Source organism: Bos grunniens, chromosome X, assembly GCF_055505025.1.
Source record: "Bos grunniens cultivar Pamir isolate PY7600 chromosome X, Bosgru_T2T1.0, whole genome shotgun sequence".
Taxonomy (NCBI): Eukaryota; Metazoa; Chordata; class Mammalia; order Artiodactyla; family Bovidae; genus Bos; species Bos grunniens.
Window position 1 is genome coordinate 121,756,824 of NC_141194.1, and position 26,452 is coordinate 121,783,275.

Below are 26,452 nucleotides of genomic sequence, written 5' to 3' on the forward strand. Positions count from 1 at the left end.
CCCAATGAAATTGAAAAACGGAAACAGGAAATGTGGTTAAGGAGTAGTTAACAATGTTTTTCCTGTACCAGAAGCTGACAGGTTACAAGGAGACTTTTAGACAGTACTTATCAAAGTCCTTTAGAAAGTGTCCCAAAGAATGTCCAAAATAAAGGTTTGCTTAACAATATTGAGAACATGGTTCCCTTTCTTCTTGGGGTTATCTGGTCTTCTATCTTGTCTACCCAGAACTGAAAGGATATTGTATCAAGTGTTTGGTTGCTAAATAAAGACTTTGGGGATGTTATTTCCCTGAGGATGTTAAGATTACTTTCTTTAACATCATAGAATTGCTGGTTCTAAGAATAGCCTGTTTGGTTTTCAAAAAGCTCTTACTGATTCATTTTACTCCCAATACTAGTTCACGCTGGGGCCTTTGTTTCCTCACTGACATCACTGAAAGTTCCCATATGAAGTGATAGTCTAAGCATTGCCCTAAAGAAGGACAGGATAGGAATCAATATAGCACCTGAGAGAAAAAGGGGAAGGTGATCAAGAGACTTTTCAAACAGTTATATTTGAAAAGGTACAGATCCTGCTGCTGCTGCTGCTAAGTTGCTTCAGTCGTGTCCGACTCTGTGCGACCCCAGAGATGGCAGCCCACCAGGCTCCCCCGTCCCTGGGATTCTCCAGGCAAGAACACTGGAGTGGGTTGCCATTTCCTTCTCCAGTGCATAAAAGTGAAAAGTGAAAGTGAAGTCGCTGAGTCGTGTCCAACTCCTAGCTAACCCATGGACTGCAGCCTACCAGGCTCCTCTGTCCATGGGATTTTCCAGGCAAGAGTACTGGAGTGGGTTGCCATTGCCTTCTCCACAGACACTATTAAAGGAAAAAAAAGCAAAATGATGTAAAAAAAGGAGATGGTGCTCAAACAAATGGAGTTCCTCCATTCTTACTTCTTTTGGCTTAAATTACTCTAGACCAAAGAAAGCCCAAAGGAAAATGAACTCATTACTTTTAATTCTAAAAAGTGAACACCAATTTATATTTTCTTTTGTCACCAAGTCAGTGGAGAAATTTAACTGTTGATCTTTAAAACTTATCATAGATACTGTTCCAAAATAATCCTACTTGGTCTTTCTATTCTGTGTCTCTGGGAAGGAATTACATTTCCTCAGAGATGATCACTCCCAACAGTCTAATATGGAAGAATGTGTTTAAGTAATTTGGTCTATAAGAGAATAAAACCTGGAAAAATGTCTCTCAAATTAAAAAGTAGAGAACATTAACATTAACTTGACTAAGAGCAGAATTAGAAAAATAAATCATAGTCTAGAAAAATAAATCATAGTCCTTCACCACTGAAGAATATTAAGTCTCTATTACCTGTATTTTTATTAATACTTATCTCTAGAATGGAGGAACCTTTTAATGCAATAAAGCTTTTTACCTAAGGAATATTTTGAAAGCATATTTTCATTTTTGCTGCAAAAATTTACAGTGTTGTCTCTTTATTCTGCATTGAAAGTAATATTATAAGTATAAGTATCTGCTGTGACTCAGAGAAGGGGTTGTAGAAATTTATTAACAACTTTACTTCATTATGTGAGTTTGACTATGTCCTTATTTTTATTCTTCTAGGGATATGAGGATTGGCTGAGGCACAGGGCCGACAATGAAGTCAATAAGAGCACTGTTTACATTATTGAAAATGCAAAGCGAGTGAAAAAAGAGAGTGAAAAAATCAAGGTATTAAGTTTTGTAGTACATTCTTTTTTTTTTTAATTATAGTGAGAACACATCATTTTAAAATGTACACTTCAGTGGCATTTCATACGTTCTCAGTGCTGTGCAACCATCACCACTGTCTAGTTCCAGAACATTCTCACTGCCCCAAAAGGTAAACCCCCATAGCCATGAAGTAGTCATCCTCCATTCTTCCCTCACCCAGGCCCTGGCAACCACTCATCTTCTTTCTGTCTCAGTGGGTTTACCTATTGTAAGTATTTCACATAAATGGAATCACATACTATGTGGCCTTTATGTCTGCATTCTCTTGCTTGTTGCTATCTTCTTGAAGTTCATTCATGTTGTGGCATGTATCATTACTTCATTCCTTTTGATTAAATAATACTGCATAATATAGCCACCACATTTTGTTTATCCAATCATCAGTTGATGGACATTTGTTTTCTTTCTACCTTTGAGCTATTAGGGGGCTTCCCAGGTGGCTCAGATGGTAATGTGTCTGCCTGCAATGCAAGAGACCCAGCTTCGATTCCTAGGTAGGGAAGATCCCCTGGAGAAGGAAATGACAACCCACTCCAGGACTCTTGCCTGGAAAATTCCATGAACAGAGGAGCCTGGCGGGCTACAGTCCATGGGATCTCGAAGAATTGGACATGACTGGGCGACTTCGCTTGAGCTATTAGGATTGTTGGTGATATGAATATTCATGTACAAGTTTTTGTTTCAGACACCTCTTTCCCATTCTTTTGGGTACATACCTAGGAGGGGAATTGCTAGGTCATGTGGTGATTCTAGTTTTTATGAATCACCAAACTGTTGGAGAAGGCAGTGGCAACCCACTCCAGTACTCTTACCTGGAAAATCCCATGGACGGAGGAGCCTGGTAGGCTGCAGTCCATGGGGTCGCTAGGAGTCGGACACGACTCAGCAACTTCACTTTCACTTTTCACTTTTATGTACTGGAGAAGGAAATGGCAACCCACTCCAGTGTTCTTGCCTGGAGAATCCCAGCGATGGGGGAGCCTGGTGGGCTGCCATCTCTGGGATCGCACAGAGTCGGACACGACTGAAGCGACTTAGCAGCAGCAGCAGCAGCAAACTGTTTTCCACAGCAGCCATATGCCATTTTATATTCCACCACCATATATGATAGTTGTAAGGTATTGTTTTTTTTTAATATCTCAAACAGTTTCATTTTTTATTCAAATTAGCCATTGACTGTTACTATACAATAAGATTCCTGTTGATAAAATTTTTGACTTGTCCAAATCATAGTTTTTATACCTAGCAAATTTTATTTTAATTAATGTAAACTTTAGAGCAGCAAAACTGAACAGAAATTATGGAGTTCACATACAGTCCTTTTCCCTACACAGGTACAACCTTCCTCACAATCAGTACCCCCCACCAGAGTGGCATATTTGTTACAATCAGTGAACCTCCAATGACATATCATATCACTATCACAGTGATAGTCCACAGTTTAGGTTAGTTAGTTTTCACTCTTGATCATGTATGTTCAGTGAGTCTGAACAAATGTATAAGGACATGTCTCCACCATTACAGTATTATACAGAATCAACTGCCCTAAATATCCTCTGTGCTTAGCCTGTTCATCCCTCCCTCCAACCCCTGGTCACCACTCTTCCTTTTACTGTCTCCATAGTTTTGCATTTTTCTTAGTGTCATGTGGTTAAAATCATACCGTATATAGCTTTTTCAAGTTCGCTTTTTCCACTTAGTAACATGCATTTGAGTTTTCTCCATCTTTTCATGGTTTGATAGCTCATTTCTTTTTAGCACTAAATAATATTCCATTGTCTAGATGTACCAGTTTATTTAATAGTCACTCACTTACTGAAGGACATCATGCTTGCTTCCATGTTTTGGCCATTAGAAATAAAACTATTATAAACATCTATATGCAGCTCTATGTGTGAATATAAGATTTCAGTTCATTTTGGTAAAAACCAGAGTGTTATCTGGATCAATGGTAAGAACGTGTTTAGTTTTATAAGAAACTTCCAGACTATCTCCAACATAGCTACCCATTTTGCATTTCCCATAAGCAGTAAATGAGAGTTCTGTTGCTCCATATCCCGGCCAGCATTTGTGTCAGTATTCTAGATTTTGCCCATTCTAAAGACTGTACAGTGATATCTCATTTTGGTCTTAATTTGCAATTCCCTAATGAGCATAATTCCATATGCTTACTTGCATTTGAATATCTTCTTTGGTGGGGTGTCTATTAGGTCTTTTCCCCAGTTTTTTAATCAGATTGCTCATTTTCATATTGTGAAAATTGGTAACAGTCCTTTATCAGATATGTCTTTTACAAATATCGTATCCTAGTCTTAAGGTATTACTTATTTTTACTTTATTGTGATATTGGGATAAAAAATAAGAACACAATTAGAAAAATAAATGATAGTCCTTCACAATTAAAGAATATTAAGGCTCTAATGCCTGTGTTTTTATTAATACTTATCTATGTTGTTGTTCATTCACTAAGTTGTGCCCAACTCTTTGTGACCTCATGAACTGCAGCACACTAGGCTTCCCTGTCTTTCACTGTCTCCTCGAGTTTGCTCAGACTCATGTCCATTGAGTTGGTGATGCCATCCAACCATCTCATCCTCTGTCGTCCCCTTCTCCTCCTGCCCTCAATCTGTCCCAGCATCTGGGTCTTTTCTAGTGAGTCAGCTCTTCACATCAGGTGGCCAAAGTATTGGAACTTCAGCTTTAGCATTAGTCCCTCCAATGAATATTCAGCACTGATTTCCTTTAGGATGGACTGGTTTGATCTTATTGCTGTCCAAGGGACTCTAAACAGTCTTCTCCAGCACCACAGTTTGAAAGCATCAGTTCTTTGGCACTCAGCCTTCTTGATGGTCCTGCTCTCACATCCATACATGACTACTGGAAAAACCTTAGCTTTGACTCTACAGACTTTTGTCAGCAAAGTTACGTCTCTGCTTTTTAATATGCTGTTTAGGTTTGTTATAGCTTTTCTTCCAAGGAGCAAGCATCTTTTAATTTTGTGGCTGCAATCACCGTCCGCAGTGATTTTGGAGCCCAAGAAAATATTTCCATTGTTCCACTTTTTCCATTGTTTTCCCATCTGTTTGCCATGAAGTGATGGGACTGGATGTCATGATCTTCATGTTTTGAATGTTGAGTTTTAGACCAGCTTTTTCACTCTCCTCTTTCACCTTCATCAAGCGGCTCTTCAGTTATCTTCACTTTCTGCCATCAGAGTGGTATCATCTGCATATCTGAGGTTGTTGATATTTCTCCAGGCAGTGTTGATTCCAGCTTGTGCTTCATCCAGCTCAGCATTTCACATGATGTACTCTGCATATAAGTTAACTAAGCAGGGTGACAATATACAGCCTTGATGTACTCCTTTTCCAATTTTGAACCAGTCCATTGTTCCATCATGTCTGGTTCTAACTGTTCCTTCTTGACCTGCATACAGATTTCTCAGGAGACAGGTAAGGTGGTCTGGTATTCCCATCTCTTGAAGAATTTTCCATGGGTTGTTGTGATCCACACAATCAAAGCCTTCAGCATAGTCAATGAAGCAAAAGTAGATACTTTTCTGGAATTCCCTTGCTTTTTCTGTGATCCAGCAGATGTTGGCAATGTGATCTCTGGTTCCCCTGCCTTTTCTAAATCTAGCTTGTACGTCTGGAAGTTCTCAGTTCATGTAATACTAAAGCCTAGCATATGAAAGTTTTTGAGCATTACCTTGATAGCATGTGAAATGAGTGCAATCTGCTTATCTATAGAATGGTGGAACTTTAACACTAAATTTACCATCTTAACTATTTTTTAAGTATACAGTTCAGTGGTATTAAGTATTCACATTGTTGTACAACAGATCTCTAGAGCCTTTTCATTTTATAACACTGAAACTCTATATCCACTAAACAATTATTCACCCTGCCTGTAGCCCTTGGTAAACACTTTTGTATTTTCTGTTGCTGTTACTTGGACTACCTTAGAGAGATACTTCCTGTGATAGGAAATGTATAGTATCTGTCCTTTTGTGACTGGTTTATTTCACTTAGTATAATATCTTCACATGACAGGATTTCCCATTTTTTAAAGCTACATAATACTCCATTGTATGTATATACCACACTTTATTAATTCATCAGTTGATGGACGTTTGGCTTGCTTCCACCTTTTGGCTATGTGAATAATGCTGCAGTGAACACAGGTGTACAAATAGCTCAAGTTATTGCTTTGAATTATGTTAGGTATATACCCAGAAGTAGAATTTCTAGATTGTATTGTAATTCTGTTTTTAATTTGTGGAGAAACTTCCATACTGTTTTCCATAATGGATGTACCATTTTACTTTAGTGCCGAATACACAAGGCTTTCAACTTCTCCCGGTCCTCTTGAGGACTTTCTGTTCTTTTGATAGTGGGCATCCTGACTGATACAAAGTGATATCTCATTGTGGTTTGCATTTGCATTTTCCTAATGATTGGTGATGTTGAGCATCATTTCATGTGCCTATTGACTGTTGTGTATTTTCTTTGGAGAAATGTCTGTTCAAGTCCTTGTGTTAAGTGTTAATCGCTCAGTCGTGTCTGACTCTTTGTGTCCCCCTGGACTATAGCCCACCAGACTCCTCTGTCCATGGGATTTTCTAGGCAAGAATACTGGAGTGGTTTGTCATTTGCTTCTCCAGGGAATCTTCCTTACCCAGGGACTGAACCCAGGTCTCCTGCATTGTGGGCAGATCCTTTACCGTCTGAGCCACCAGGGAAGCAAGTCATTGACCCAATTTTTAATTGGGGTATTTGTTATTGAGTCATGATAGTTCTTTATATATTCTGGATATTAACTCCTCATCAGCTATATGATTGGCACATATTTTCTCCTATTCTGTAGGTTGCCTTTTCACTATTGATTATTTTCTGGATATTAACTCCTCGTCAGCTATATGATTGGCAAATATTTTCTCTTATTCTGTAGGTTGCCTTTTCACTATTGATTGTTTTCTTTGATCATGTATTCTCATTTTCTAATTTTGGTTTTTATCCTGTGCTTTTGGTGTCATATCCAAGAAATCATTGCCAAGTCTGATGTCCTGAAGCTTTTTCTCCATGTTCTTCTAGGAGTCTGGTAGGATCAAGTCTGACATTTAGATCTTTCATTCTTTTCTTGTTAATTTTTGTATATGATCTAAGGTGAGAATCCAACTCTATCAATACTTTTATAAGTAGATGCCCAGTTTTCCCAAAGCTGTTTGTTGAAGAAACTCTCATTCCCTATTGAATAGTCTTGGTACACTTGTAGAAAGTCATTTGACCTTATGTGCAAGAGTTTATTTCTAGCTTTCAATTCATTGTCTTATGTATCTGCCTTTATGCCAGTCTTAATTACTGTTGCTTTCTAGTGTGTTTGGAGAAATTTGGGAATGCAAGACCTCCAAGTTCGTTTCTCCTTTTCAAGATCATTTTTGGAGATCTTTCCAAGATCTCATGGTCCCTTGAGATTTCATATGAATGTCAGAGTTTGTTTTTTTTTTTTTTTCTCCTATTTCTGAAACAAATGCCATTGGTATTTTGATAGGAAGTCCACTGAGTGTGTAGATCACTTTGGATGGTATACACATTTTAACAGTATTAAGTGTTTCAATCTGTGAACTTGAAATATGTTTCCATTTGCTTTGTATTCTTTGATTTCTTTTAGCAGTGCTTTTGTAACTGTCAGTGTACAACTCTTTAACTTCTTTAAGTTTGTTCCTAAGTGTTTTATCATTTTTGATGCTATTGTAAAGGATAGTGTTTTCTTGATTTCCTTTTTGGACTGGTCATTGTTAATGTATAGGCATGCATCTGATTTTTGAGTGTTGATTTTAGTTCCTGCAACTTTGCTGAATTAATTTGTTCTAACATTTTTGGTGGAATTTTTAGAGGCTTTTTTGCGTATAAAATCATGTCATCTGCAAATTAGGATAATGTTACTTCTTTCCCAATTTGTATACCTTTTTTGTTTCTTGTCTAACTGTTCTATCCAGAACTTCTAGTACAATGATTGATAATAGTTCTGGAGTGGACATCCTTGCTTTGTTTCTGATCTTAGAGATAAAGGTTTTAGTCTTTGCCTATTTAGTGTGATAGTAGCTTTAGACTTTCATTAGGTTGTGATCATTTACTTCTCTTCCTATTTTATTAAATATTTTTATCATGAAAGAGTGTTGAATTTTGCTAAATGTCTTTTTTGCATTAACTGAGATGATCATGCAACACATTGTTTATATGCTGCATTATATTGATTGATTTTCATATATATTCTTGGATCCCAATAATAAATTTCATTTGGTCATGGAGCATGATCATTTTAATGTTACTGATTTTTAATTTGTTAGTATTTTAATGTATCATTATTTGTTGAGAAAATTGGTACGTCATTTTCTTGCAGTGTCTTTTTCTGGTGATAATATCAGGATAATGCTGGGCTCAGAATAAGTTTGAAGGTGTTCCTACCTCTTTGATTCTTTAGAAGGATTAGGAAGGATTGTTATTTCTTCTTCAAATGCTGGGTAGCATTCTTCAGTGAAGTCATCTAATCCTGGGCTTATCTTTTGGGTGAGATTTTTGATTCCTACTTCAGTCTTCTCACTGGTTTTGGATCTGCTCAGATTTCTTTATTTCTCAGTGATCCAGCTTTGGTAGGTTGTATGTTTCTAGGCACTTATCAATTGGCATGTAGTTGTAGTAGTCTTGTATAATCGTAAAATTTTTATTTCTCTGGCATCAGTTGTGGTTTCCTCTTTTTTCAGATGTTTGAGTCTTTTTTTTTTTGATTGTAGCTAAGGGTTTGTCAATTATGTTAATCTTCCAATTGTGTTAATCTTCCAAAATTGTTTGTCAGTGTTGTGTTATTGTTAAAAGAATGTTTCTATATGAATATGAATTACAATATGAAAGTTAATGGAAATCAAATTCTTCAGAGCAAGGGAAGAAGATGTGTGAAACAGAATTGTTCAGGGCTGTGGTATGAGTTCATACAAAATGATACTGTCCTCTCTATTGTTTTATCAATTATTATCACCGCTGAATTATTTACTTAATACCCAGAATTTCAAGCTTAAGTTCTCCATATCCCCAGCAATAAGTAAACCATCTTACACCTTCTTATAGTAATGATGGGAGGAAGGCCACAGACTGGGAGAGTTACCCAAGTTTGACATAGACTGTATTTCTCCCACTCTTTTTTCTATTTTCCGCATCCCAGAAGGGAGGGCCTTGTGATGAACTGGAGTGGTTAGGATCTGAAGTTTCCAAACCATTAGTAGAAACTCAGCTTTTTGTTCACATAAGAACCAAAGGCAGCATAAATGATTCATATTATTAAATCTGTTGCTTCCATGTTATGAAATAAAATTGCAAAGTAAATAAAGTCTCCCACTTTTCTCTCCTTTTCTCTCATTTCCTCTTTCTGTTTTTGCTGTCACCCCCACTGCCTTAGAAGGACCCCCATCTTCCACCTTTTCTCACTAGGCTACTTATCTTTGGCTGACCTCAGCCGGGTATAATCTCAGTTACATTAGTTGATGCTGTTGTGTGAAATGCTGCTTGATTGAGCCCTTTCTGGAGTATTTGTGTTATAAAGAGATGCCTATAAACTAAAAGTGTTCGAGTGATTGCTTGGCTGGGGAGTGTGGATACTCATGTTGAACAGGAGAGTGACTTGTTCTGTATCCTCAGTGCACTGGGTATTTTTTAAAGGGTTTCAAAGCTAGAGAGTGACTTGATCTTACTCTTAAAAAAGGCAACTTTGAAGATTAAGAAAAGTAGTTAGTGTGCCCAGTTGCTAAGTCGTGTCCGACTCTTTTGCAACACTAAGGACTGTAGCCATCCATGTTCCTCTATCCACGGAATTCTCCAGGCATGAATACTAGAGTGGGTTGCCATGTCCTCTTCCAGGGGATCTTCCTGACCCAGGGATCAAACCCATGTCTCTTACATTGGTAAGCTGATTCTTTACCATAGTGCCACCTGGAAAGCCCAAGCAAAGTAGAGGCATGAGCAAAAGTAGAATGAGGGAAACCTGTTAGGTGGTTACTGCTGTAGTATAAGCAAAATGTAAGGTTATATAGGGTGATAGTAGAAAAGACAATAACAATAAAAATAGAAATATTTGTTAACATTTGTATGTAACATAAATATGCCAGGCACTCCCTTCTACATTCTGTTAATTCATTAATCCTTACTTTACAACAGTCCTATGAAATAGGTACTTTTGTTATCCCCTCTTTACTGATGATGAAACTGAGGCATAGGGAGGTTAAGAAACTTGTCCATAACTTATAAGTGGGAAAGCTGGGATTTGAATTGAAGGAAGTCTGGATGTGGCGTCCATGCTCATAAGCACAACTTTGTCCCTCCTATTGCGTGATCAAGATAAATGGATCTATTCAGGATATTTATTGTAGATAAAATCTGGACTTACTGATGTATTCCATGGAGAGAGTGAGAAAAAGAGCAAAAAAGAATAAAGATAGCCTCCTTGATTTTGCCCTGAGCAACTACTTGTATTAGGTAGTGCTATTAAACAAAATGCTGGTGCTATTAAATAAGTTGGAAAGGACTGGGAGAAGAATAGGTTTGGGCCATGTTCATTTTGAGATTCTTATTAGATAGCCAGATGGAATTGTCAAGCCTGGAGCTCAGAGGAGATGTTTTAGGTGGAAATAGAAATTTGGGTGGAATCATGTAAAACATGATGAAGCACAAGTTGGAATCAAGATTGCCAGGGGAAATATCAATAACCTCAGATAGGCAGATGGCACCACCCTTACGGCAGAAAGCAAACAAGAACTAAAGAGCCCCTTGATAAAAGAAAGGAGAGTGAGAAAGTTGGCTTAAAACTCAACATTCAGAAAACTAAGATCATGACATCTGGTCCCATCACTTCATGGCAAATAGATGGGGAAACAGTGGAAACAGTGTCAGACTTTATGTTTCTGGGCTCCAAAATCACTGCAGATGGTGACTGCAGCCATGAAATTAAAAGACGCTTGCCCCTTGAAAGGAAAGTTATGACCAACCTAGATAGCATATTAAAAAGCAGAGACATTACTTTGCCAACAAAGGTCCATTTAGTCAAAGCTATGGTTTTTCCAGTAGTCATGTATGGATGTGAGAGTTGGACTATAAAGAAAGCTGAACACCAGAGAATTGATGCTTTTGAACTGTGGTGTTGGAGAAGACTCTTGAGAGTCCCTTGGACTGCAAGGAAATCCAACCAGTCCATCCTAAAGGAAATCAGTCCTGGGTGTTCATTGGAAGGACTGATGTTGAAGCTGAAACTCCAATATTTTGGCCACCTGATGCGAAGAACTGACTCATTTGAAAAGACCCTGATGCTGGGAAAGATTGAAGGCAGGAGGAGAAGGGGACGACAGAGGATGAAATGGTTGAATGGCATCACTGACTCAATGGACATGAGTTTGAGTAAACTCCAGGAGTTGGTGATGGACAAGGAAGCCTGGCATGCTGCAGTCCATGGGGTCGCAAAGAGTGAGACACGACTGAGCAACTGAACTGAACTGATGTAAAACATAGAGAAGAGCAGCAGGCCTTGAGGAATTCCAGTGGAAAAGCATAGTCATTTGTAAGGGAAAGGGTATGGGTTTTGGCATTAGAAATATTGGAAGAGTTTCTTCAGTTTTACTGATGATTTCTTTTGTCATATCCAGTCTGCTGATAAGCCCATTGAAGGACATCTTTATCTCTCATGCCATGCTTGTCATTTCTCACTTTTCTATTTGCTTTTTTTTTTTTTAAGTTCCCATCTTGCTGGCCCAAATTCTTCATCTGCACATATATGTTATCTGTGTTTTCCAGTAAATACTTACTTTTTTGCTGGGGAGGGGTCAAGGCATGAGGGATCTCAGTACCTCAACCAGTGGTTGAACCCATGCCCCCTTGCACTGGGAATGCAGTCTTAACCACTGGACAACCAGAAACTCCCTCCAGTAAATATATCAGTATTTTACTCATAGCTAATTTTCTATCCCTGTTTCTTAATTCTAAAATCTGATGATAGGTCATTTTTCTCTGGGTTTTGTGCATTTCATGTTTTTAATGGACAGTGCATGGAAAAGAATGCTAGAGATCGAGGCAGGTAACCTGTATTTCTGGTCTGCAGTGGTCATACCTCTTCTGTCAGCCAGTCCATCAGTGTTGGGGATTGAGTCAGTCTGGTCAGGAGTTGGCTGGCTTTGGAGTTTGCTGTAGATGTTGATGCTTTCAGTACCTCCGTGGACTCTAAATTCCTGCACGGCTGGGCTGCCACAGGGGTTTTCTCAGTGTTCCTGTTCCACTATCTGCTTTCAGCAGGTCCTGCATTCCTGAGACACAGTGGATGCCTCTCTGTGTGCCCTTTCTCCTCCCCCAATGGTAAATTAATCTTTCTTGTTATTCTTTGCAGGGTTCCTGATGGGATCCAAGTGGTTTCTTGATTCTCCTACTCTCTCATTATTAGGCAGCCTTTATGCACCTTTGCCTCAGGGTAGAACTTTCAGCACTCTTTCCTGATCTCCATCCCAATGTCCCTTGGCAGCTGAACTTTGCCTTTTATTAGTACCAGGTCCTCAATATGAGGGTGTTTCCTGTCTATCCCCAGCAGCAGTTGGCTTTCTTCTACCTCTCCACTAGCAGGAGTTACATGTCCCTGAGACCCTGCCAGGGAGGGTTTCTTGCCTTGCTCTTAGGCACAGATGGCTTTTGCACCCTATGAGGAAAGGGTCCACAGTTAGAGCATATTTTGCCTGTTTCTCCACAGCACTCAGTCAAACCTGTATGCCTGTACCTTTCTCGTGAGCACCCAGTGGATGCCCAGAGAGAAGAACTGATGTGTGCTTATGGTCTCCTCTTTTCTCTGAGGCTTGCAGAGATTTGAAACTGTCACATTGGCCCCTCCCAAGCCTTTTACAATTGGTTGAAAATCTAGTTATTTTCTTCCTGTGCACTTTTATGACAGCCATCTCTTCCTCCTGTGCTTTGTTAATTGTGAAAGAGTCAGTTTCTCCCGCCTCTCCTCAGAGGGACTTTTTGCCCTTTGAAATTCAGTTAACTTGGTTGCCTTGCAACCTCAACTCTTTGATGAACCCAAAAAACTTACAATTCTCTTGATTATCTGACTTTTTCTAATGTTTGTCATAATGGATGGTGAGGTTCTCTTGTTGACTTTGTACAAGTTAAGTGGAAACAACCCTAGAGTTGATTGTCTAACTGAACCATGTTGTTCCCTTTCTTTAAAAGTCCTTTCTCGGTCCCCCCTTGGCTTCAGGGTGAGGCCTCAACACCTGAACCTGACCTGTCAGACCTTTGGTGGTCTGGCCCCAGTCCATCTTACCAGCCTTAACTTGCACTCCAGGTGCAGAGACCTTTTCCTATCTGAGTTGATTGTCAGTGTTATAGAAGAAATTGTGGTTTATATTTATCAGTGCCTGGGAATCATCTTCCATCCTTTAGATGAGTGTTTCCTTCTTCTGAGATGCTTTAGGATTTTGTTTGTTTTTTTGCTTCTGTGTATTTAAGCATAGATTGTGCTTAAGCAACATAAGTATTTACGGATGTGAAGAAGGAAAGATCCAAGAGAATAAAATATTATTTACAAATTAGTTTCATTATTGATGCTGTTGTTCGTGGCTACTGATTAAAATTGGCAAAGAAAATAAAATCGTTTCTGAATAGATCTTGAAACCCTCATCTTTATCTGCCAAATTATGTAGCAATTGGAAGGCAGGTGTGTCATTTATTAGTTCCATGTTTTATAACCAGTGTGTCCAAACTGGTAAGCTAGATATTGACTCCCTAAAGTGGGTTGTTGTCTTTCACTAGCAGCCTCCTCCCTTTATCTGGGAGTGCTGTTAAAAAAAAGTGTTAATTTATCATTTTCTATGTGTGCCATGGCATGGAAAATGTTGGAATGGACTGGGCTGGATAATTTCTTACATCCTTCTAAAAAATTTTATGACTATTCGTAAGTTCAAAGTAAAGTAGTTGCAGAATATTAGTAATAATTTAATAAACAACTATCAGTTGGTAACTTTGTGCCGGGTACTTTGCGAACCACTTTACTTGTATCCTCATTTCATACTCAAAACCAATCCTGTGAGGTAGTTGTAATCATCAAAGACACTTAACCCAAGGTCATATAGTTAAGTGGCAGAGCTGGGATATAAAATCAAGTTGTAAAGATCTGTGTTTTAATCATTATGATTGATTTCGTACATTATTAAATTATGTACTAGAAATCATTCATGGTTTCTTCTCTCAGGTTTTTTTTCTACTTGAGCTTTGGGCACTAACTGATAGCAGATGAATTGTTGGAAAATGACCTAATGCCTCTCTAATTAAGTGAGATTTTCTGAGCACTAAAGAGAGAACTGTCACCCGACACTAATAGCTATTACCACATGGAAGGCAAAGCATTTAGAAATATTTATCTTGATGCAGAGTGGGAGTGCAGCTGCCCAGTGTTCTTGAAGTACTCAAATGAAAATGTATAGATTTTCTTGATTCAGTCATGAAATGATAATGGTCATTCTCTTATCAAACACCAATGCCAAACATATCAGAGAGCAAAAGAGTCTCTGGGTAATGAAATCACGTATCAGAGATTAAAGTTCAATACTCAGGTAATCTGAAAGCATCATAAGTCCTTGTGACCTTAAAGAGGACTCTGAATGTTGAGTACTATTGTTTCGTCACCTTTCACGTGGTATAGGATGCTGAGACATTCTAAGCCTTAGATGGGGAGAGGTCTTTTGCTACTGTTTTGACTTTAGTTGGAGGTATAATAAATGCTTTGTTTGGAATTAAGAACATTGATACTTATTTTTCTCTCTGTACTAGGTCGGTGATATAGTAGAAGTACAGGCAGATGAAACCTTTCCCTGTGATCTTATTCTTCTGTCATCCTGCACAGTTGATGGAACCTGTTATGTTACCACAGCCAGTCTTGATGGGGAATCGAATTGCAAGGTAAACATTCTCAGCTAAGGATGGGTAATCATGCAATATTCCGTCCCACTGCCCCTAATCTTTTACCTTATTTTTTCCTATTTGTGGAAATTTTGTATTTGAAGACAGTGTTTATATAACTGTCTTTGAAACTTCTAAGCAAATACTCAGCTTTGGGGGAAAGGGTGGTGTTGGGTGAGAAGTCCACACCCTAGATAAAAGCCACCACATTTTTATAGCACTTTTTACATTTCATATTGACATTAACCCATTCCACATTGTATTTAGGCTTTTAAAATGAAAGTGCTCTTTAGGCTGAAACTACATAGCTATGAAAATAACTACATCTGAAGGTACTCTCACCTTCATCTAAGGTACTCTAAGTTTGATCTGTTTTTTTTTTTTAAAGTGATGAATATCCTCTTTTTTAAAATGTTTATTCCTGGCATTTTGAAAATCTAAGCTATTGGCTTGATTACTTTTAAAAAATACCTTAGGGTATAGTTTGGCAAACTAGTTGCTTTATTGCAACTAGGAAGAATTAAAAATGTGTGAGAGTAAATTTGTTCAAACTGGAGGATAACTGACTTCCCTGGTACTTTCTGGCACAATCAGTTCTTGTCTATCATCCAGAGTTCCACAGGGCATGAAGATTTATCCTCTATGTGCTGCTGCCTTTAAGGAAGAGCACTCATGTGCTCACCTCCGTGTATCTTCTTGAGGGCTTTCCTCCACTTGTTTATGCTATCTGAACTCAAGGACCAGGATTCAGTGTGTGGTAAAGGAACTTAAATGCCTGTTAGATAACTAATTTTGTTATCACTTCAGGGGCATGGTGATGAACTAGTCCCATTTCAACTATTCGAAAACAAAGTTATATTTAAGGGAATGTCAAGGTGAAAATTGAGAAATCTACCTCAAGATTTCCTAATAAGGGACAAAGTTGTGTAGAAGAAGAAAACTTAACTTTCAAGTGGTTTCATTTTCCACTTAAGTTAATCTGATCAAATTAGCTAAAAGTACATAGGTTTTCAGCGTCAGGAGATAGTTTAAAATATAGCTCAGGCAATTCCATAATATTCTCCAAAGATCATGCAACAGCTTTCCTTCAGCGTAAGTAGTGTAGTCTTTGAGTCTGTGTCAGCCCTTCTTTGATGATTTATAAAAGGATTCATTGGAGCCTGCCCTGAGTTCTGGGTCAATCAAGTAAATACATAATATACCCTAGTAGAATATTCTAACTGTCTGACTAAAGCAAGATACATCATGTCTCTGCTCCTCACATGAATTGTAGCTACTTGAAGCATTTTCAAGATCATTAATTTTGCTGTTTGTGTAATGGGAACTATTGATGATTTTTTTTCTTTCTGTTAGCAAAATGTTAGTATTCTTATGACCAAAAGAGTGATTCAATTCTTATTTGTATGTTAACTTCACCATATACTATGGTGAGCAAAATAATAGGTCTCAGTTCTATAAATAGGAGGGGAAAAAAAGTGTTTTAAATTTTTCATGGGGTTTTCAGTTAATTATATGCATGGTGCAAATGGAATTTTCTCTGCTGTCAGTATCAAGAAAAGCTTTTAGTTTTCTCATTATCTTTGAAATCCCTTCACAGCAGAGTTCACTTTTTAATTATTGTAATATATTTTAAGAATAATACCATAAAGTTTATCTAGTTGGAGATGTATTCGTATTATTCTGCCAAAGCCTCTTACTAAAAACATAGTGTTCCTGAAATCAGGTGGGTGTATGATTATAATTTTTTTCTTTTTTTGGGGGGCTGTTTTTGTTTTTTCTTCTGCTTTCATCTAGACACATTATGCGGTACGTGATACCATTGAACTGCGTACAGTCGAATCCATTGATAACCTCAGAGCAGCAATTGAATGTGAACAGCCTCAACCTGACCTCTACAAGTAAGAATTACCTGGTTTCATTTTACTGCTGTCTGATGGCTTTGCTTCTCTTTGCCATCAGTATTGAAATACCCACCACTTACCAGCCTCCTTTCATTTGTGTTTTTATGAGCTGTTCCTTCCTTCTGGCAGACAAATGAATCAAATCAGCCTTGTTCACTACCAGCCTAAGATAAATTATTGTGGGCTCAGGCATCTCACTTGTGGTTTTTCTTTTATTATTTTTATTTGTAGACATGGCCGTCCATCACATTTTAAGATTATATAATCCCATAAGCCTGAGCTGTCAAACTTGTGCACTAGACAGAGTTAATTAAAACAAAAATAAAACACTTTACGTGTCATCCAACAGTAAAGAGAGAAGGAAATGTGGGACCATGCAATTAGTAGGCACTCTATCCTTTTTTATGAGGATCATGATGAACTAAGTATTGTATATAGGCTGTTTCTTGTCCAAATGAACGGCTAAGTTGAGGGAGCAGTGAAATGGTGTGATTTCCTCTGTTTTGCTATGCCTAGGCTTTCTGGAGTAGAGTTGCTGATTAACAGTCATTGTGGGTTGTCAAAAATTTGGTATTTGATTTTTTTTTGTACTGTTTATTTATTTGGCTAAAGAGTCGGACATGACCGAGTGACTAGCGTAGCACAGCACAACACATTTGGCTGTGCCAAGTCTCCGTTGCGGCATGTGGGATCTAGTTCTCCAACCCAGGATTGAACCCAGGTCCCCTGCATTGGGAGCATAGAGTTTTAGTCACTGGATCACCAAGGAAGGCATTTGATTTTTAAGACTGCTGATTAGTTTGGTTGATTAGAGCATGGTATTAATGAGGGTAGAATAATGGGTTTATGGGCAAGTGAGCCAATTAATTATATTCTCTTCTGCCATTACAGATGGCATCCATCTCCCATGGTACTCATCTTGTTAATGAATGCTGTTGATCGTAAAAGGGGACCAAATAGTGGGATGTGGCTTACAACAATGCCCAGTAGTGGAAAAAGAAAGTTCTCATACTTCTATAAGAATTATACCCTCCCTCCTTCGTATCATTCCTTATTTTTTCCCTTCTTCTGTATCCATCTTGATAGTAGGAACTTAGGATCACAGAGCAGAATAGCTGTTTGCTGCCTTCAGGAAGCATGGAATCACAGAAAGGGGAGTGACTGATTTTGTGAGTTAGAGAGTAATATAGATCCTTACATATTTATAGGGTAACTCCTAAATTTTTCAGTTACCTTAAATATGAAGGAGATTTTTAGTGAGGGAAGGTTATTCCTAATGTCTCTAATAGATTGAGTACCCTTGGTATGTGACTTCAGAATACCTTCTATTGGATTGGCCAAAAAGTTCATTGGGAGTTTTTCTGCAACATCGTACAGAAAAACCCAAACAAATTTTTTGGCCAGCCTAATACCTCCACCACCCTAGTAATCATCACCTACATTGTAATTGCCTGATTATGTTATTTGGTGCAAGGAACACATTTTTCTTGCTTATTAGGAGGCATAGTATGGTGCAGTTAATACATGTTGAATGAATGCAGATGTTCATATTTTGTATATTTCATAATAATTCAGTTTTTCTGAAAAAAAAATCATAATGTACATAGTAAAATACTCATAACATTCTTACTAAGGATTTATAACTTTTTACCATATTTTTCAGAAATGTAGATTACCATGTGCATAGCCATATATCTGATCACTTGATCAGATCAAGCTCAGTATTCAGATCAGCTGCAAGACACAGCTTGGAAATTTCCAAGATGGTAATCAATCAAGTGTTCCCTAATGGCTGTTTCTCAAAGGATGATCTCAGGCCAACAGCATCCACATCACCAGAAACTTGTGGGAAATGCAGATTCAAATTCTTACCTAAACCAAAAGCCTGGGGATGGGGCCTAGAAATCTATGGTTTAAGAAGCCCTTCAGTAATTCTGATGCATGCTCAAGTGAAAGAATTACTGAACTTATGGTTTTGAAAGATGGTTTAGCACCAGAACCCTTTCTTCACATAAATGTAAAATAGAAGCCAATTATTTATATGAAGTATAGATGAGAGGGGTATTGTGTGCATGCGTGGTGCCAAGTAGATCTTGAAAATCAACTTAGAATCTTTGTTTACATTCTTATAATCTGTAATATTTTAAAAATGAGATGAAAATGTTATATACCATATTGGTTCAACTTAGCTTTTTCTTTTAAAATTCAGACAATAGGCTTTTGTAGTTTATTGTCTTATCTTTTTTTGCATTATTTGTATTTTGATTCATTCCCATATTTGGGGTAAATAGATTTTATCTAGATATAGAAGACATATGTGCTATTATATTCTTTTTGCAGGTTTGTTGGCCGAATCAATATCTATAGTAATAGTATTGAAGCTGTTGCCAGGTTAGTTTATAATTCCTTTAATCTGTCCTTTTAGGGGAGGGATGTTTCTCTTTTAAGCCCATTAAAATAGCTAAATACTTTCTTTTATAGAAAGGGATGGGGGAAAGTGAATAAATCTGGAGTAACTAGCCACTGATGTCCTGGGAGAGGGTGGTGTTGGAAGTGATGATGAGGGTTTCTAAAATTGTAGAACTCCAGACTTCTTTGACCATTATTCCCAAATATGTTTTATGTACTCTGTTGATTGTCCTTGGTTGTGAAGTGCCTGACCATATTGGAAGTATATCTGGAAAGCAGTGTTTTAAGGGAGAATAATTTAGGGACTAGATGGTAGACAAAATGCTGGAAGAATTAGCTGGACTTATGTAAAATGAAAGGCTTAATAGTTGATAATGAAACAATTCATATAAAAAGGGATGTTTTTTCCCCTCTTCGATCACCCAGTCAGTTATTTTAACTTTTCCACTTGGCCTTTATAGCCAGTGCTCAGAAGGAAGTTAAACACCAGGAGCTCAGTGATCCCCCCTCAAAGGCGGGTTTGCGCTCTATAAATACAGCACCATGTCTCCTTCCTTTACTTTTGCTTTTCCAGTCTTTTACAGTCACTTTTTCTTTCTGTTTCTTGCTGTCTGCTGTTATCTTGGCTTTTCATGACTCATAGTCCTTTTACCTCTGTGCATGTCTTTACCTTTTTGTGTTGCTGGCATCTCCTGTACTGTGTGCTTCTATCTGCTATACCCTAAGTAACTTCAGAGGGGAGGATTTTTCAACTCATCTTGTGTTAGTAAGCATATAAGTAGACAGATGCATCCTGAATCTTTTGAAAATAGATGTGTGCAAGAGCAAACTATGTCCCCAAAGTTGATGGTGCTATTAGTTGGACTCTTTGAATAAGTTGTGTTCATTTTTTGTTTAGGTCTTTGGGACCTGAAAATCTCTTGTTGAAAGGAGCTACACTAAAAAATACCAAGAAGATATATGGTGAACGTTTTTTTAAGATATACTTACTAGAAATAGGCCTTTTAATACCTAAATGTTCATAAATAGTGCAGTAAAAAAATTGAACATGGCATTTAATTCCATTTAGTCTAAGTCTCTTTTTAGGTGTTGGGAATTTATAAGATGGTAAACTAACTTGAAATATGACAAACTATGTTGATTAAAATTATACTATAAAAATATACTGTAAATGATTATTAACTGGTAAATAGAAGAGAGTTTAGAATTACTATTTTTATAGATTGAAAAAGTTGGTAGATCCAGCTGGGTGGGGAGTTGGGTTGACAGTCTCATTTGTAACCTCATTTTCATCGTATTGTTATTCCTTAGGAGTTGCTGTTTACACTGGAATGGAAACCAAAATGGCATTGAACTACCAAGGGAAATCTCAGAAACGTTCTGCTGTTGAAAAGTTAGTGTGCCTTACAATTTCTTTACTTGTTATTGAACTGAAATTGTTACTTCTCAATATTTCCAAGTATCAACAGTATGAAAAAACAACATAAATTGTGATAGCATTACCATTTTAAGCACTTCTTTTGTTCTAGAAACTGTGCTCATTGTTTTGTATGGCTGATTTGGTTTAATCCTTTAAGCAACTTGGAGTAATTCCTGTTAGTCTGAACACTTTACAGATAGAGAAATAGTCTTAGAGATGATAAGTGATTTACCTAAGCTCACTTAGCTATTCACGGGCAGAGTTTAGGTAAAATTTATTCTCTTTTGCTGACAGTTAATGGTTTGGGGTCCTCTAGTTGCTATATGGCACAACACAGATAATGGTCTCCTTGCAAATAATTGTGTGGTACTTGACACACCTTCAAAGCCATTTGCACAACCTTACTCTCCTGTTGCCATGGACATGCAGCATATCAGCAACACCTTCTTCATAGCTCTACTTTTGCATTAAAAGAATCCACACTAAGCTTGACTATTTCACATTTGCTTCTCTACCCTCTATTCCAAACCTTTAGGATTCAGGTTTGGAAACAATCTACTCCTTTTATAAGGGTTGAGTAGGTAATGGTGTGTGTGTTCTGTCACTTTATAGGATCCTTACTAAAGGTGTGTTGAGCTAATCAGCCATTTCCCTTTGGATTACGGTTAGGACTGACTTTTCCATTTTACCAGTCAAGAGTAATGCTTTAGCAGTGACGACTGAGGTTCACCCATACAGGCCTGCACTATGGTTACACGTTGTACATAGGAGAAGCTTTAGAAAACTGAACAATTTAGTCTATACCTAGTTGATATCTTCAGTATTTCAATGGTTTTTAAATTCATAATATCTTATTTTTCAGATCCATTAATGCTTTCCTGATTGTGTATTTATTTATCTTACTGACCAAAGCTGCAATATGCACTACTCTAAAGTATGTTTGGCAAAGTACCCCACATAATGATGAACCTTGGTATAACCAAAAGACCCAGAAAGAACGGGAAACTTGGAAGGTAATTTGTTTTATGCTGAAAATTGTAACCCTCGTACATTGTGACAGGGGCACCCTTAATTGAAATACTGCTTAGATAATGATACCTTGGTATTAGGGATTTCTCTTGGTTGTATGGTAGCCCCAAGCCATTAACTTTAAGACATTCTAGTATTTTTTTCTTAACCCTAGGCGTATATCCTTGTTTTTAACTCTTAGGTTAAGAGTTTTAGGCAACTGGGCCAAAAGGTCTGGCATGTTAATATGTTATGAGCTTGTGATATATCATGATAGAAACATAATGGATGCCTACATGAAAACTTTGATCCTACATTCATATCTGAGGGTGGGAGAAACAGAGACCTTAAGGAAGTTTAAGAAGTGTTAAGTCAAGGTACATTCACTAAACAAAAGTGACAAAATTCAGGATGTTTTACATGTTTTCACATGCTATGATGATAATGTTGACCAATGATATAGTGTCATTGGGAAGTTTCTTTTTTATAGCAAGAGCAGTGCTTTCAGCATTGAAATTAAAAGATAGAAAGTGTATATTACACTTGCTTGATGGAACTGTGTATTTAATTATCATGAACTATTCCCTTTTTTTTTAGGTTTTAAAAATGTTCACTGACTTCCTGTCATTTATGGTTCTGTTCAACTTTATCATTCCTGTCTCCATGTATGTCACAGTAGAAATGCAAAAATTCTTGGGCTCCTTCTTCATTTCATGGGATAACGACTTCTATGATGAAGAAATTAATGAAGGAGCCCTGGTAAACACATCAGACCTTAATGAAGAACTTGGTCAGGTAAGAACTCATTTTTACTTAAGGTAACATAGTGAAAATTGCTTTTATTGTAGTCTGGATCACCAGTGTTTGCGACCATTTCACATTTGGAAATGTAACTCAATAAAAATTTCTTTATGCAGGCATGTAATGAAGGCAAGTGATGTTATCTTAACTATAGTGTCAGTTTTTGCTGGCATTTTTGAGAAAGACCCGATTTATGTATTAAATTTGAATGTTACAGAAATTCTCTTTAAAGCTCAACCTGTTGGTGGTGTTGATTATGGGTTATTGCTTTGAAACAAGAAACAAGTAGTCTTCATCACCATCTATAATCATTTAGGGATAGAATGTGGGATAGTGTAAATAAAGCTATTTTATAAATACATTTTGTTCCATAAACCAAATTGACCAGAGTTGTCCTATGGACATTTTCTTGGACATTTCTGATCAGATGGAATATAGACCTAGAAAGCAGAGTTGTTTATTCTGTGCAAGAATTTAAATGAAGGGAAGATGTGAGGGCATGTACTCCACTAAATGCTTTTTGCTTCATGTACCAGTATAGTTCAGGCTTTGAACTTCTTGCTAACCCAGGTTGTTTTCAAATGCTAGGCTGAAGCCTAGCTGTAATTCTTCAAGTGGTGACTTCTTGGGTTCTTTTCTGACTAGTTTTTGCGTTTATCTGAATTTACTATGTCACGTAATGATTTTCACAAGCCGAGGGGAGTGTTTTGGCTTGCATTTTCTTCTCTTTATATTTAGAATGTCAAGGCTGTGGAAATGTCATTTCTGGGACTAGGAGATGCAGAATCAGTTAATGGAACTGTGTGGCTGAAACAGGGCCTCACAGTTGTTTTAAATGGTGCTGATTTGCACGTATACCTCAAAACTCTGCTCCTGAGTTCAGTCTCCCACTACCCCCACTCTGTATTTCTGTTCTTTACACAACCTTTGCCTAAACTAGAGTATCCTTTTGACAACTAGTCACAAGGCTGAAACGATTCTCCAGATACCGTTGTGTTGAGATCTGACTCTAGGACTCCAGGATCCCAGAGGGTGGCATCTGCCTCCCACAGAGACACTGAGTCACAGAGGATAGAATAAGCCATGAACAGGCAAATGCCTTTCCCTTATATATTGTTCCCAGAAGTTTCTTTTATAGGTCACTTCAGTGACCACAGCTGACCTTAGCCTTTGTAAACCAGAACTTTTCATCCAGGGACTGAGCCTGGTAGAACTGCTCTAGTCCCAGCAAAAGGCATCACTCTGCAACTCTTTTGCATGGGAAAAAAAAATGAGTTATAGGCCACCTCTGGTGAACTTTTCCCTGACAGCTGATCTGCCTCTTCTAGATTCAGTGCCTGACTGCATGGATTAACCTACCCAAGGGTGAACATGGCTAGTCCCCAGCTGCTGCAAATAGAACAGCCATCTTTCCACATGTGGCACCTAATTCTCATGAGAGATAGGCAGGATATCCAGGCCAGACCTCCACCTCATCAGATTCCATCTTATCTACAAGGATGTGGTTTTGTTCCTATCATCTAGACTTATTCATACTTCAGAAAGTAAAATAGAGCTTTGGATAATGATCTATTAATAATAAATATGATCAGTGAAAACAAACCAGTTTTCATTTTAGCCACCACTTCTTTCCCCCACTAAAACCTGCTTTTTTGGTTATGATCATCATTTAACCAACTAAGGTAATAACCAGACCACCACTTATATTTGTACAGTATAAAAACAACTTACCATCATACCAACTTACATCAGCTTGTATGTGTAGAAACAACCTAAATGAAAATGCAAGGAAGTCTTCAAATGATTTCGTTTTGCATTTAGTGGACCAGTACACACAAAATCAAGTGTAACCGGTTTCCTCCTTGATGAGTCATAGTTTAAAATCTATAGGACTTTTATTTTACTTAAGAGCAGTGTCAATTTCCATCAGTACCATTGCAAACACTTGCTTAATCTCTTTCAAAGTGACCCACATTGGTGTTAAAAGAAAATAGGAAGATATGTTTAGAACACTGTTTGTCTTTGACTTGAAAAGCAAAAAGAAGTAGACTGCTCAGTTCAATTGGAATAGAATGGGGTCTTTTATGATTAGACATCTGTCCTTTAGACAACCAAATGGTTTTAACCTTTAAAAAATTGTGGGGATAGCCTGTGCCTTCATATCCCCTCTCAGTCTCTCAGCTATGCCCAGCAGTATGCCAGAGTATATACTCTGATTCCAGTAATTCAATCTAGTGGTTGTGCACTAAAGTTCTGTGTTATCTAAGATATGTACTTGGTACTGGGAGCTACTGTTACAAAGTAAACAAGAAAACCTCGAGTTGTTCACCATATAGTTGGAGAAATTCACTTATTGTACCCTAACTGTAGCAATGCGATGATAATCAGAAAAATTATAGGAACTATGAAATGATGGAAAGAGTCCAGTACTGTGATTTTGATCAGGTCAGCAGCAATGACAGTCAACATCTATGTAACAACTTAGAGCTTGCAAGCATATTTAGTAATCTTTACAGCTTTGTGCAGCAGCTTTGATTATTTAAGGCTAATATTTAATGTTCAGAGAGATGGGAGTTTTTCCAAGGTCACAAAGTTACTGGGTGGTGGAACCATGACTCCAGTAGAAGGTCTTCACTAAGTTTAAACCATAAAAAATATTTTGACCTGTAAACTAGATGATTTCATGTGTTCAGCCTTTATCTTAGGGCCCTCTCTATTCTTAAACAGCTATCTCACTTTAGGCTTTCTGTCCATAAATTGATGACTTTGAGCTTGCTTGCTGATAGAGTAGGTCTGCAACCGGCTCAAACCTACCACTAAAGAGGAAGAGGCTGATGAGAATCAGAGGCAGGCAGTAGCCTCTCACTCGTCAGCCCTGTCTCTCCTATGAGGATACTCTTTAATAATAGCCAATCTTCTCCTCCTCTTGTCCTTAGTATAGTGCATATATTAGATCATTGGTTCTCAGAGCATGAGCTCAGGAACAGCAGCATCAGCATCACCTGGGAACTGATTAGAAGTGCACATTATCTTGTCCCACCCCAAGAGCTACTGAGTCAGGAACTCTGGGGATAGAGCCCAGTGATCTGAGTTAACAAGCACCCTCCAACTGAGTGTGCTGCAGACTACAGTTTGATAATCCCTCTATCATGGTATACTTTGTTGGCCTATACCCTTGAGATTCATTGTAGACAGATCCATACTGTACAAACTGTTATATATAGGCAAACAATTGCACTTTATGTTTTTAAAGTTAAAGTTATTACCTTTGTAATCTATAAAAGATTTCAAAATGGGTTAATGCTCACTCAGCTGTAGGAGCTGCACCAACCCAGGAGAACCTTTTGGAAGAAAATGAAGGTTAATAATTTTGATCACACAAAAAGCCCCAAAGAATTTCACTTTAACTAGAAAAATCTAGATGATACAGGAATAATAGCACTTGGATTAATTTAAAGGGAGAATTCAAACTTGGCTGGCTAACAGAAAAAAGAGAAGATTGGAATGCTATATTTGTGCCAGTGCTGCTACCGTGAAAAGCTTTGAAAAATAATTAGAAAGCAGCTACTGCCGCAGTTCATCTCTTTCTCCCTTACATAATAAAAACCTTAATCTTGTACTTATGCTTGTTCCTGTCAGCCCGTAATTTTAACTATTTAAGCATAAATTGCCAAAAAGGAGGATAAAATTGTGGGTTTCCAAAAGCCAGATGTTATAAATAGAAGAGATAAAAACTGAGATAAAATGGAAATGCTCAAAAAGGCTTATTTTACATGGAAAATTTATTTCATAGCCTATTTTTTCCATTATTTATGAAAGTATGCTTATACTTTAACCTATCATTATAAACTCTGCTCCTTTTTTTTTTTTTAATTTGTAGACTTTTTTGAGGAGTATCTTAAAATATACATAGTATTGAGGAAGAAATTTCATTTATGTTTTTGATCATTTATTGACTTATTGTGTCTCCTAATTAAGTAACTGTTATTATTATTTCCCGTCTGTCTATATTCTGTAACTGTTACATACATATAAGACACAATGCATTTCACTTCAATCCAGTATATTTATAGAAAATTTTACTTTTCAAGGAAAACTTTTGTTACATCCCATTTGCTTGCGTGCATGCTCAGTTGCTAAGTCGTGTCCCACTCTTTGCGACT

At 37.5% G+C, this 26,452-nt stretch overlaps 1 protein-coding gene across 16 annotated transcripts in view; it reads left to right on the forward strand.

Moving 5' to 3' along the window:
- ATP11C (ATPase phospholipid transporting 11C (ATP11C blood group)) overlaps positions 1-26,452 on the forward strand; it is a 169,397-nt gene that overhangs the window by 84,200 nt on the left and 58,745 nt on the right. For all 16 annotated transcript variants that reach the window (XR_015158413.1, XR_015158412.1, XR_015158414.1 and 13 more), the window contains 8 exons: positions 1,621-1,728; positions 14,622-14,750; positions 16,545-16,648; positions 18,992-19,042; positions 19,959-20,023; positions 20,372-20,453; positions 21,343-21,493; positions 22,086-22,283. Coding sequence is in view for 13 of the 16 variants with exons in the window: in XM_086386516.1 (XP_086242642.1) it covers positions 1,621-1,728; positions 14,622-14,750; positions 16,545-16,648; positions 18,992-19,042; positions 19,959-20,023; positions 20,372-20,453; positions 21,343-21,493; positions 22,086-22,283 (888 nt within the window). In the remaining 3 variants the exon portion in view is untranslated. The remainder of the gene's footprint in view (positions 1-1,620; positions 1,729-14,621; positions 14,751-16,544; positions 16,649-18,991; positions 19,043-19,958; positions 20,024-20,371; positions 20,454-21,342; positions 21,494-22,085; positions 22,284-26,452) is intronic.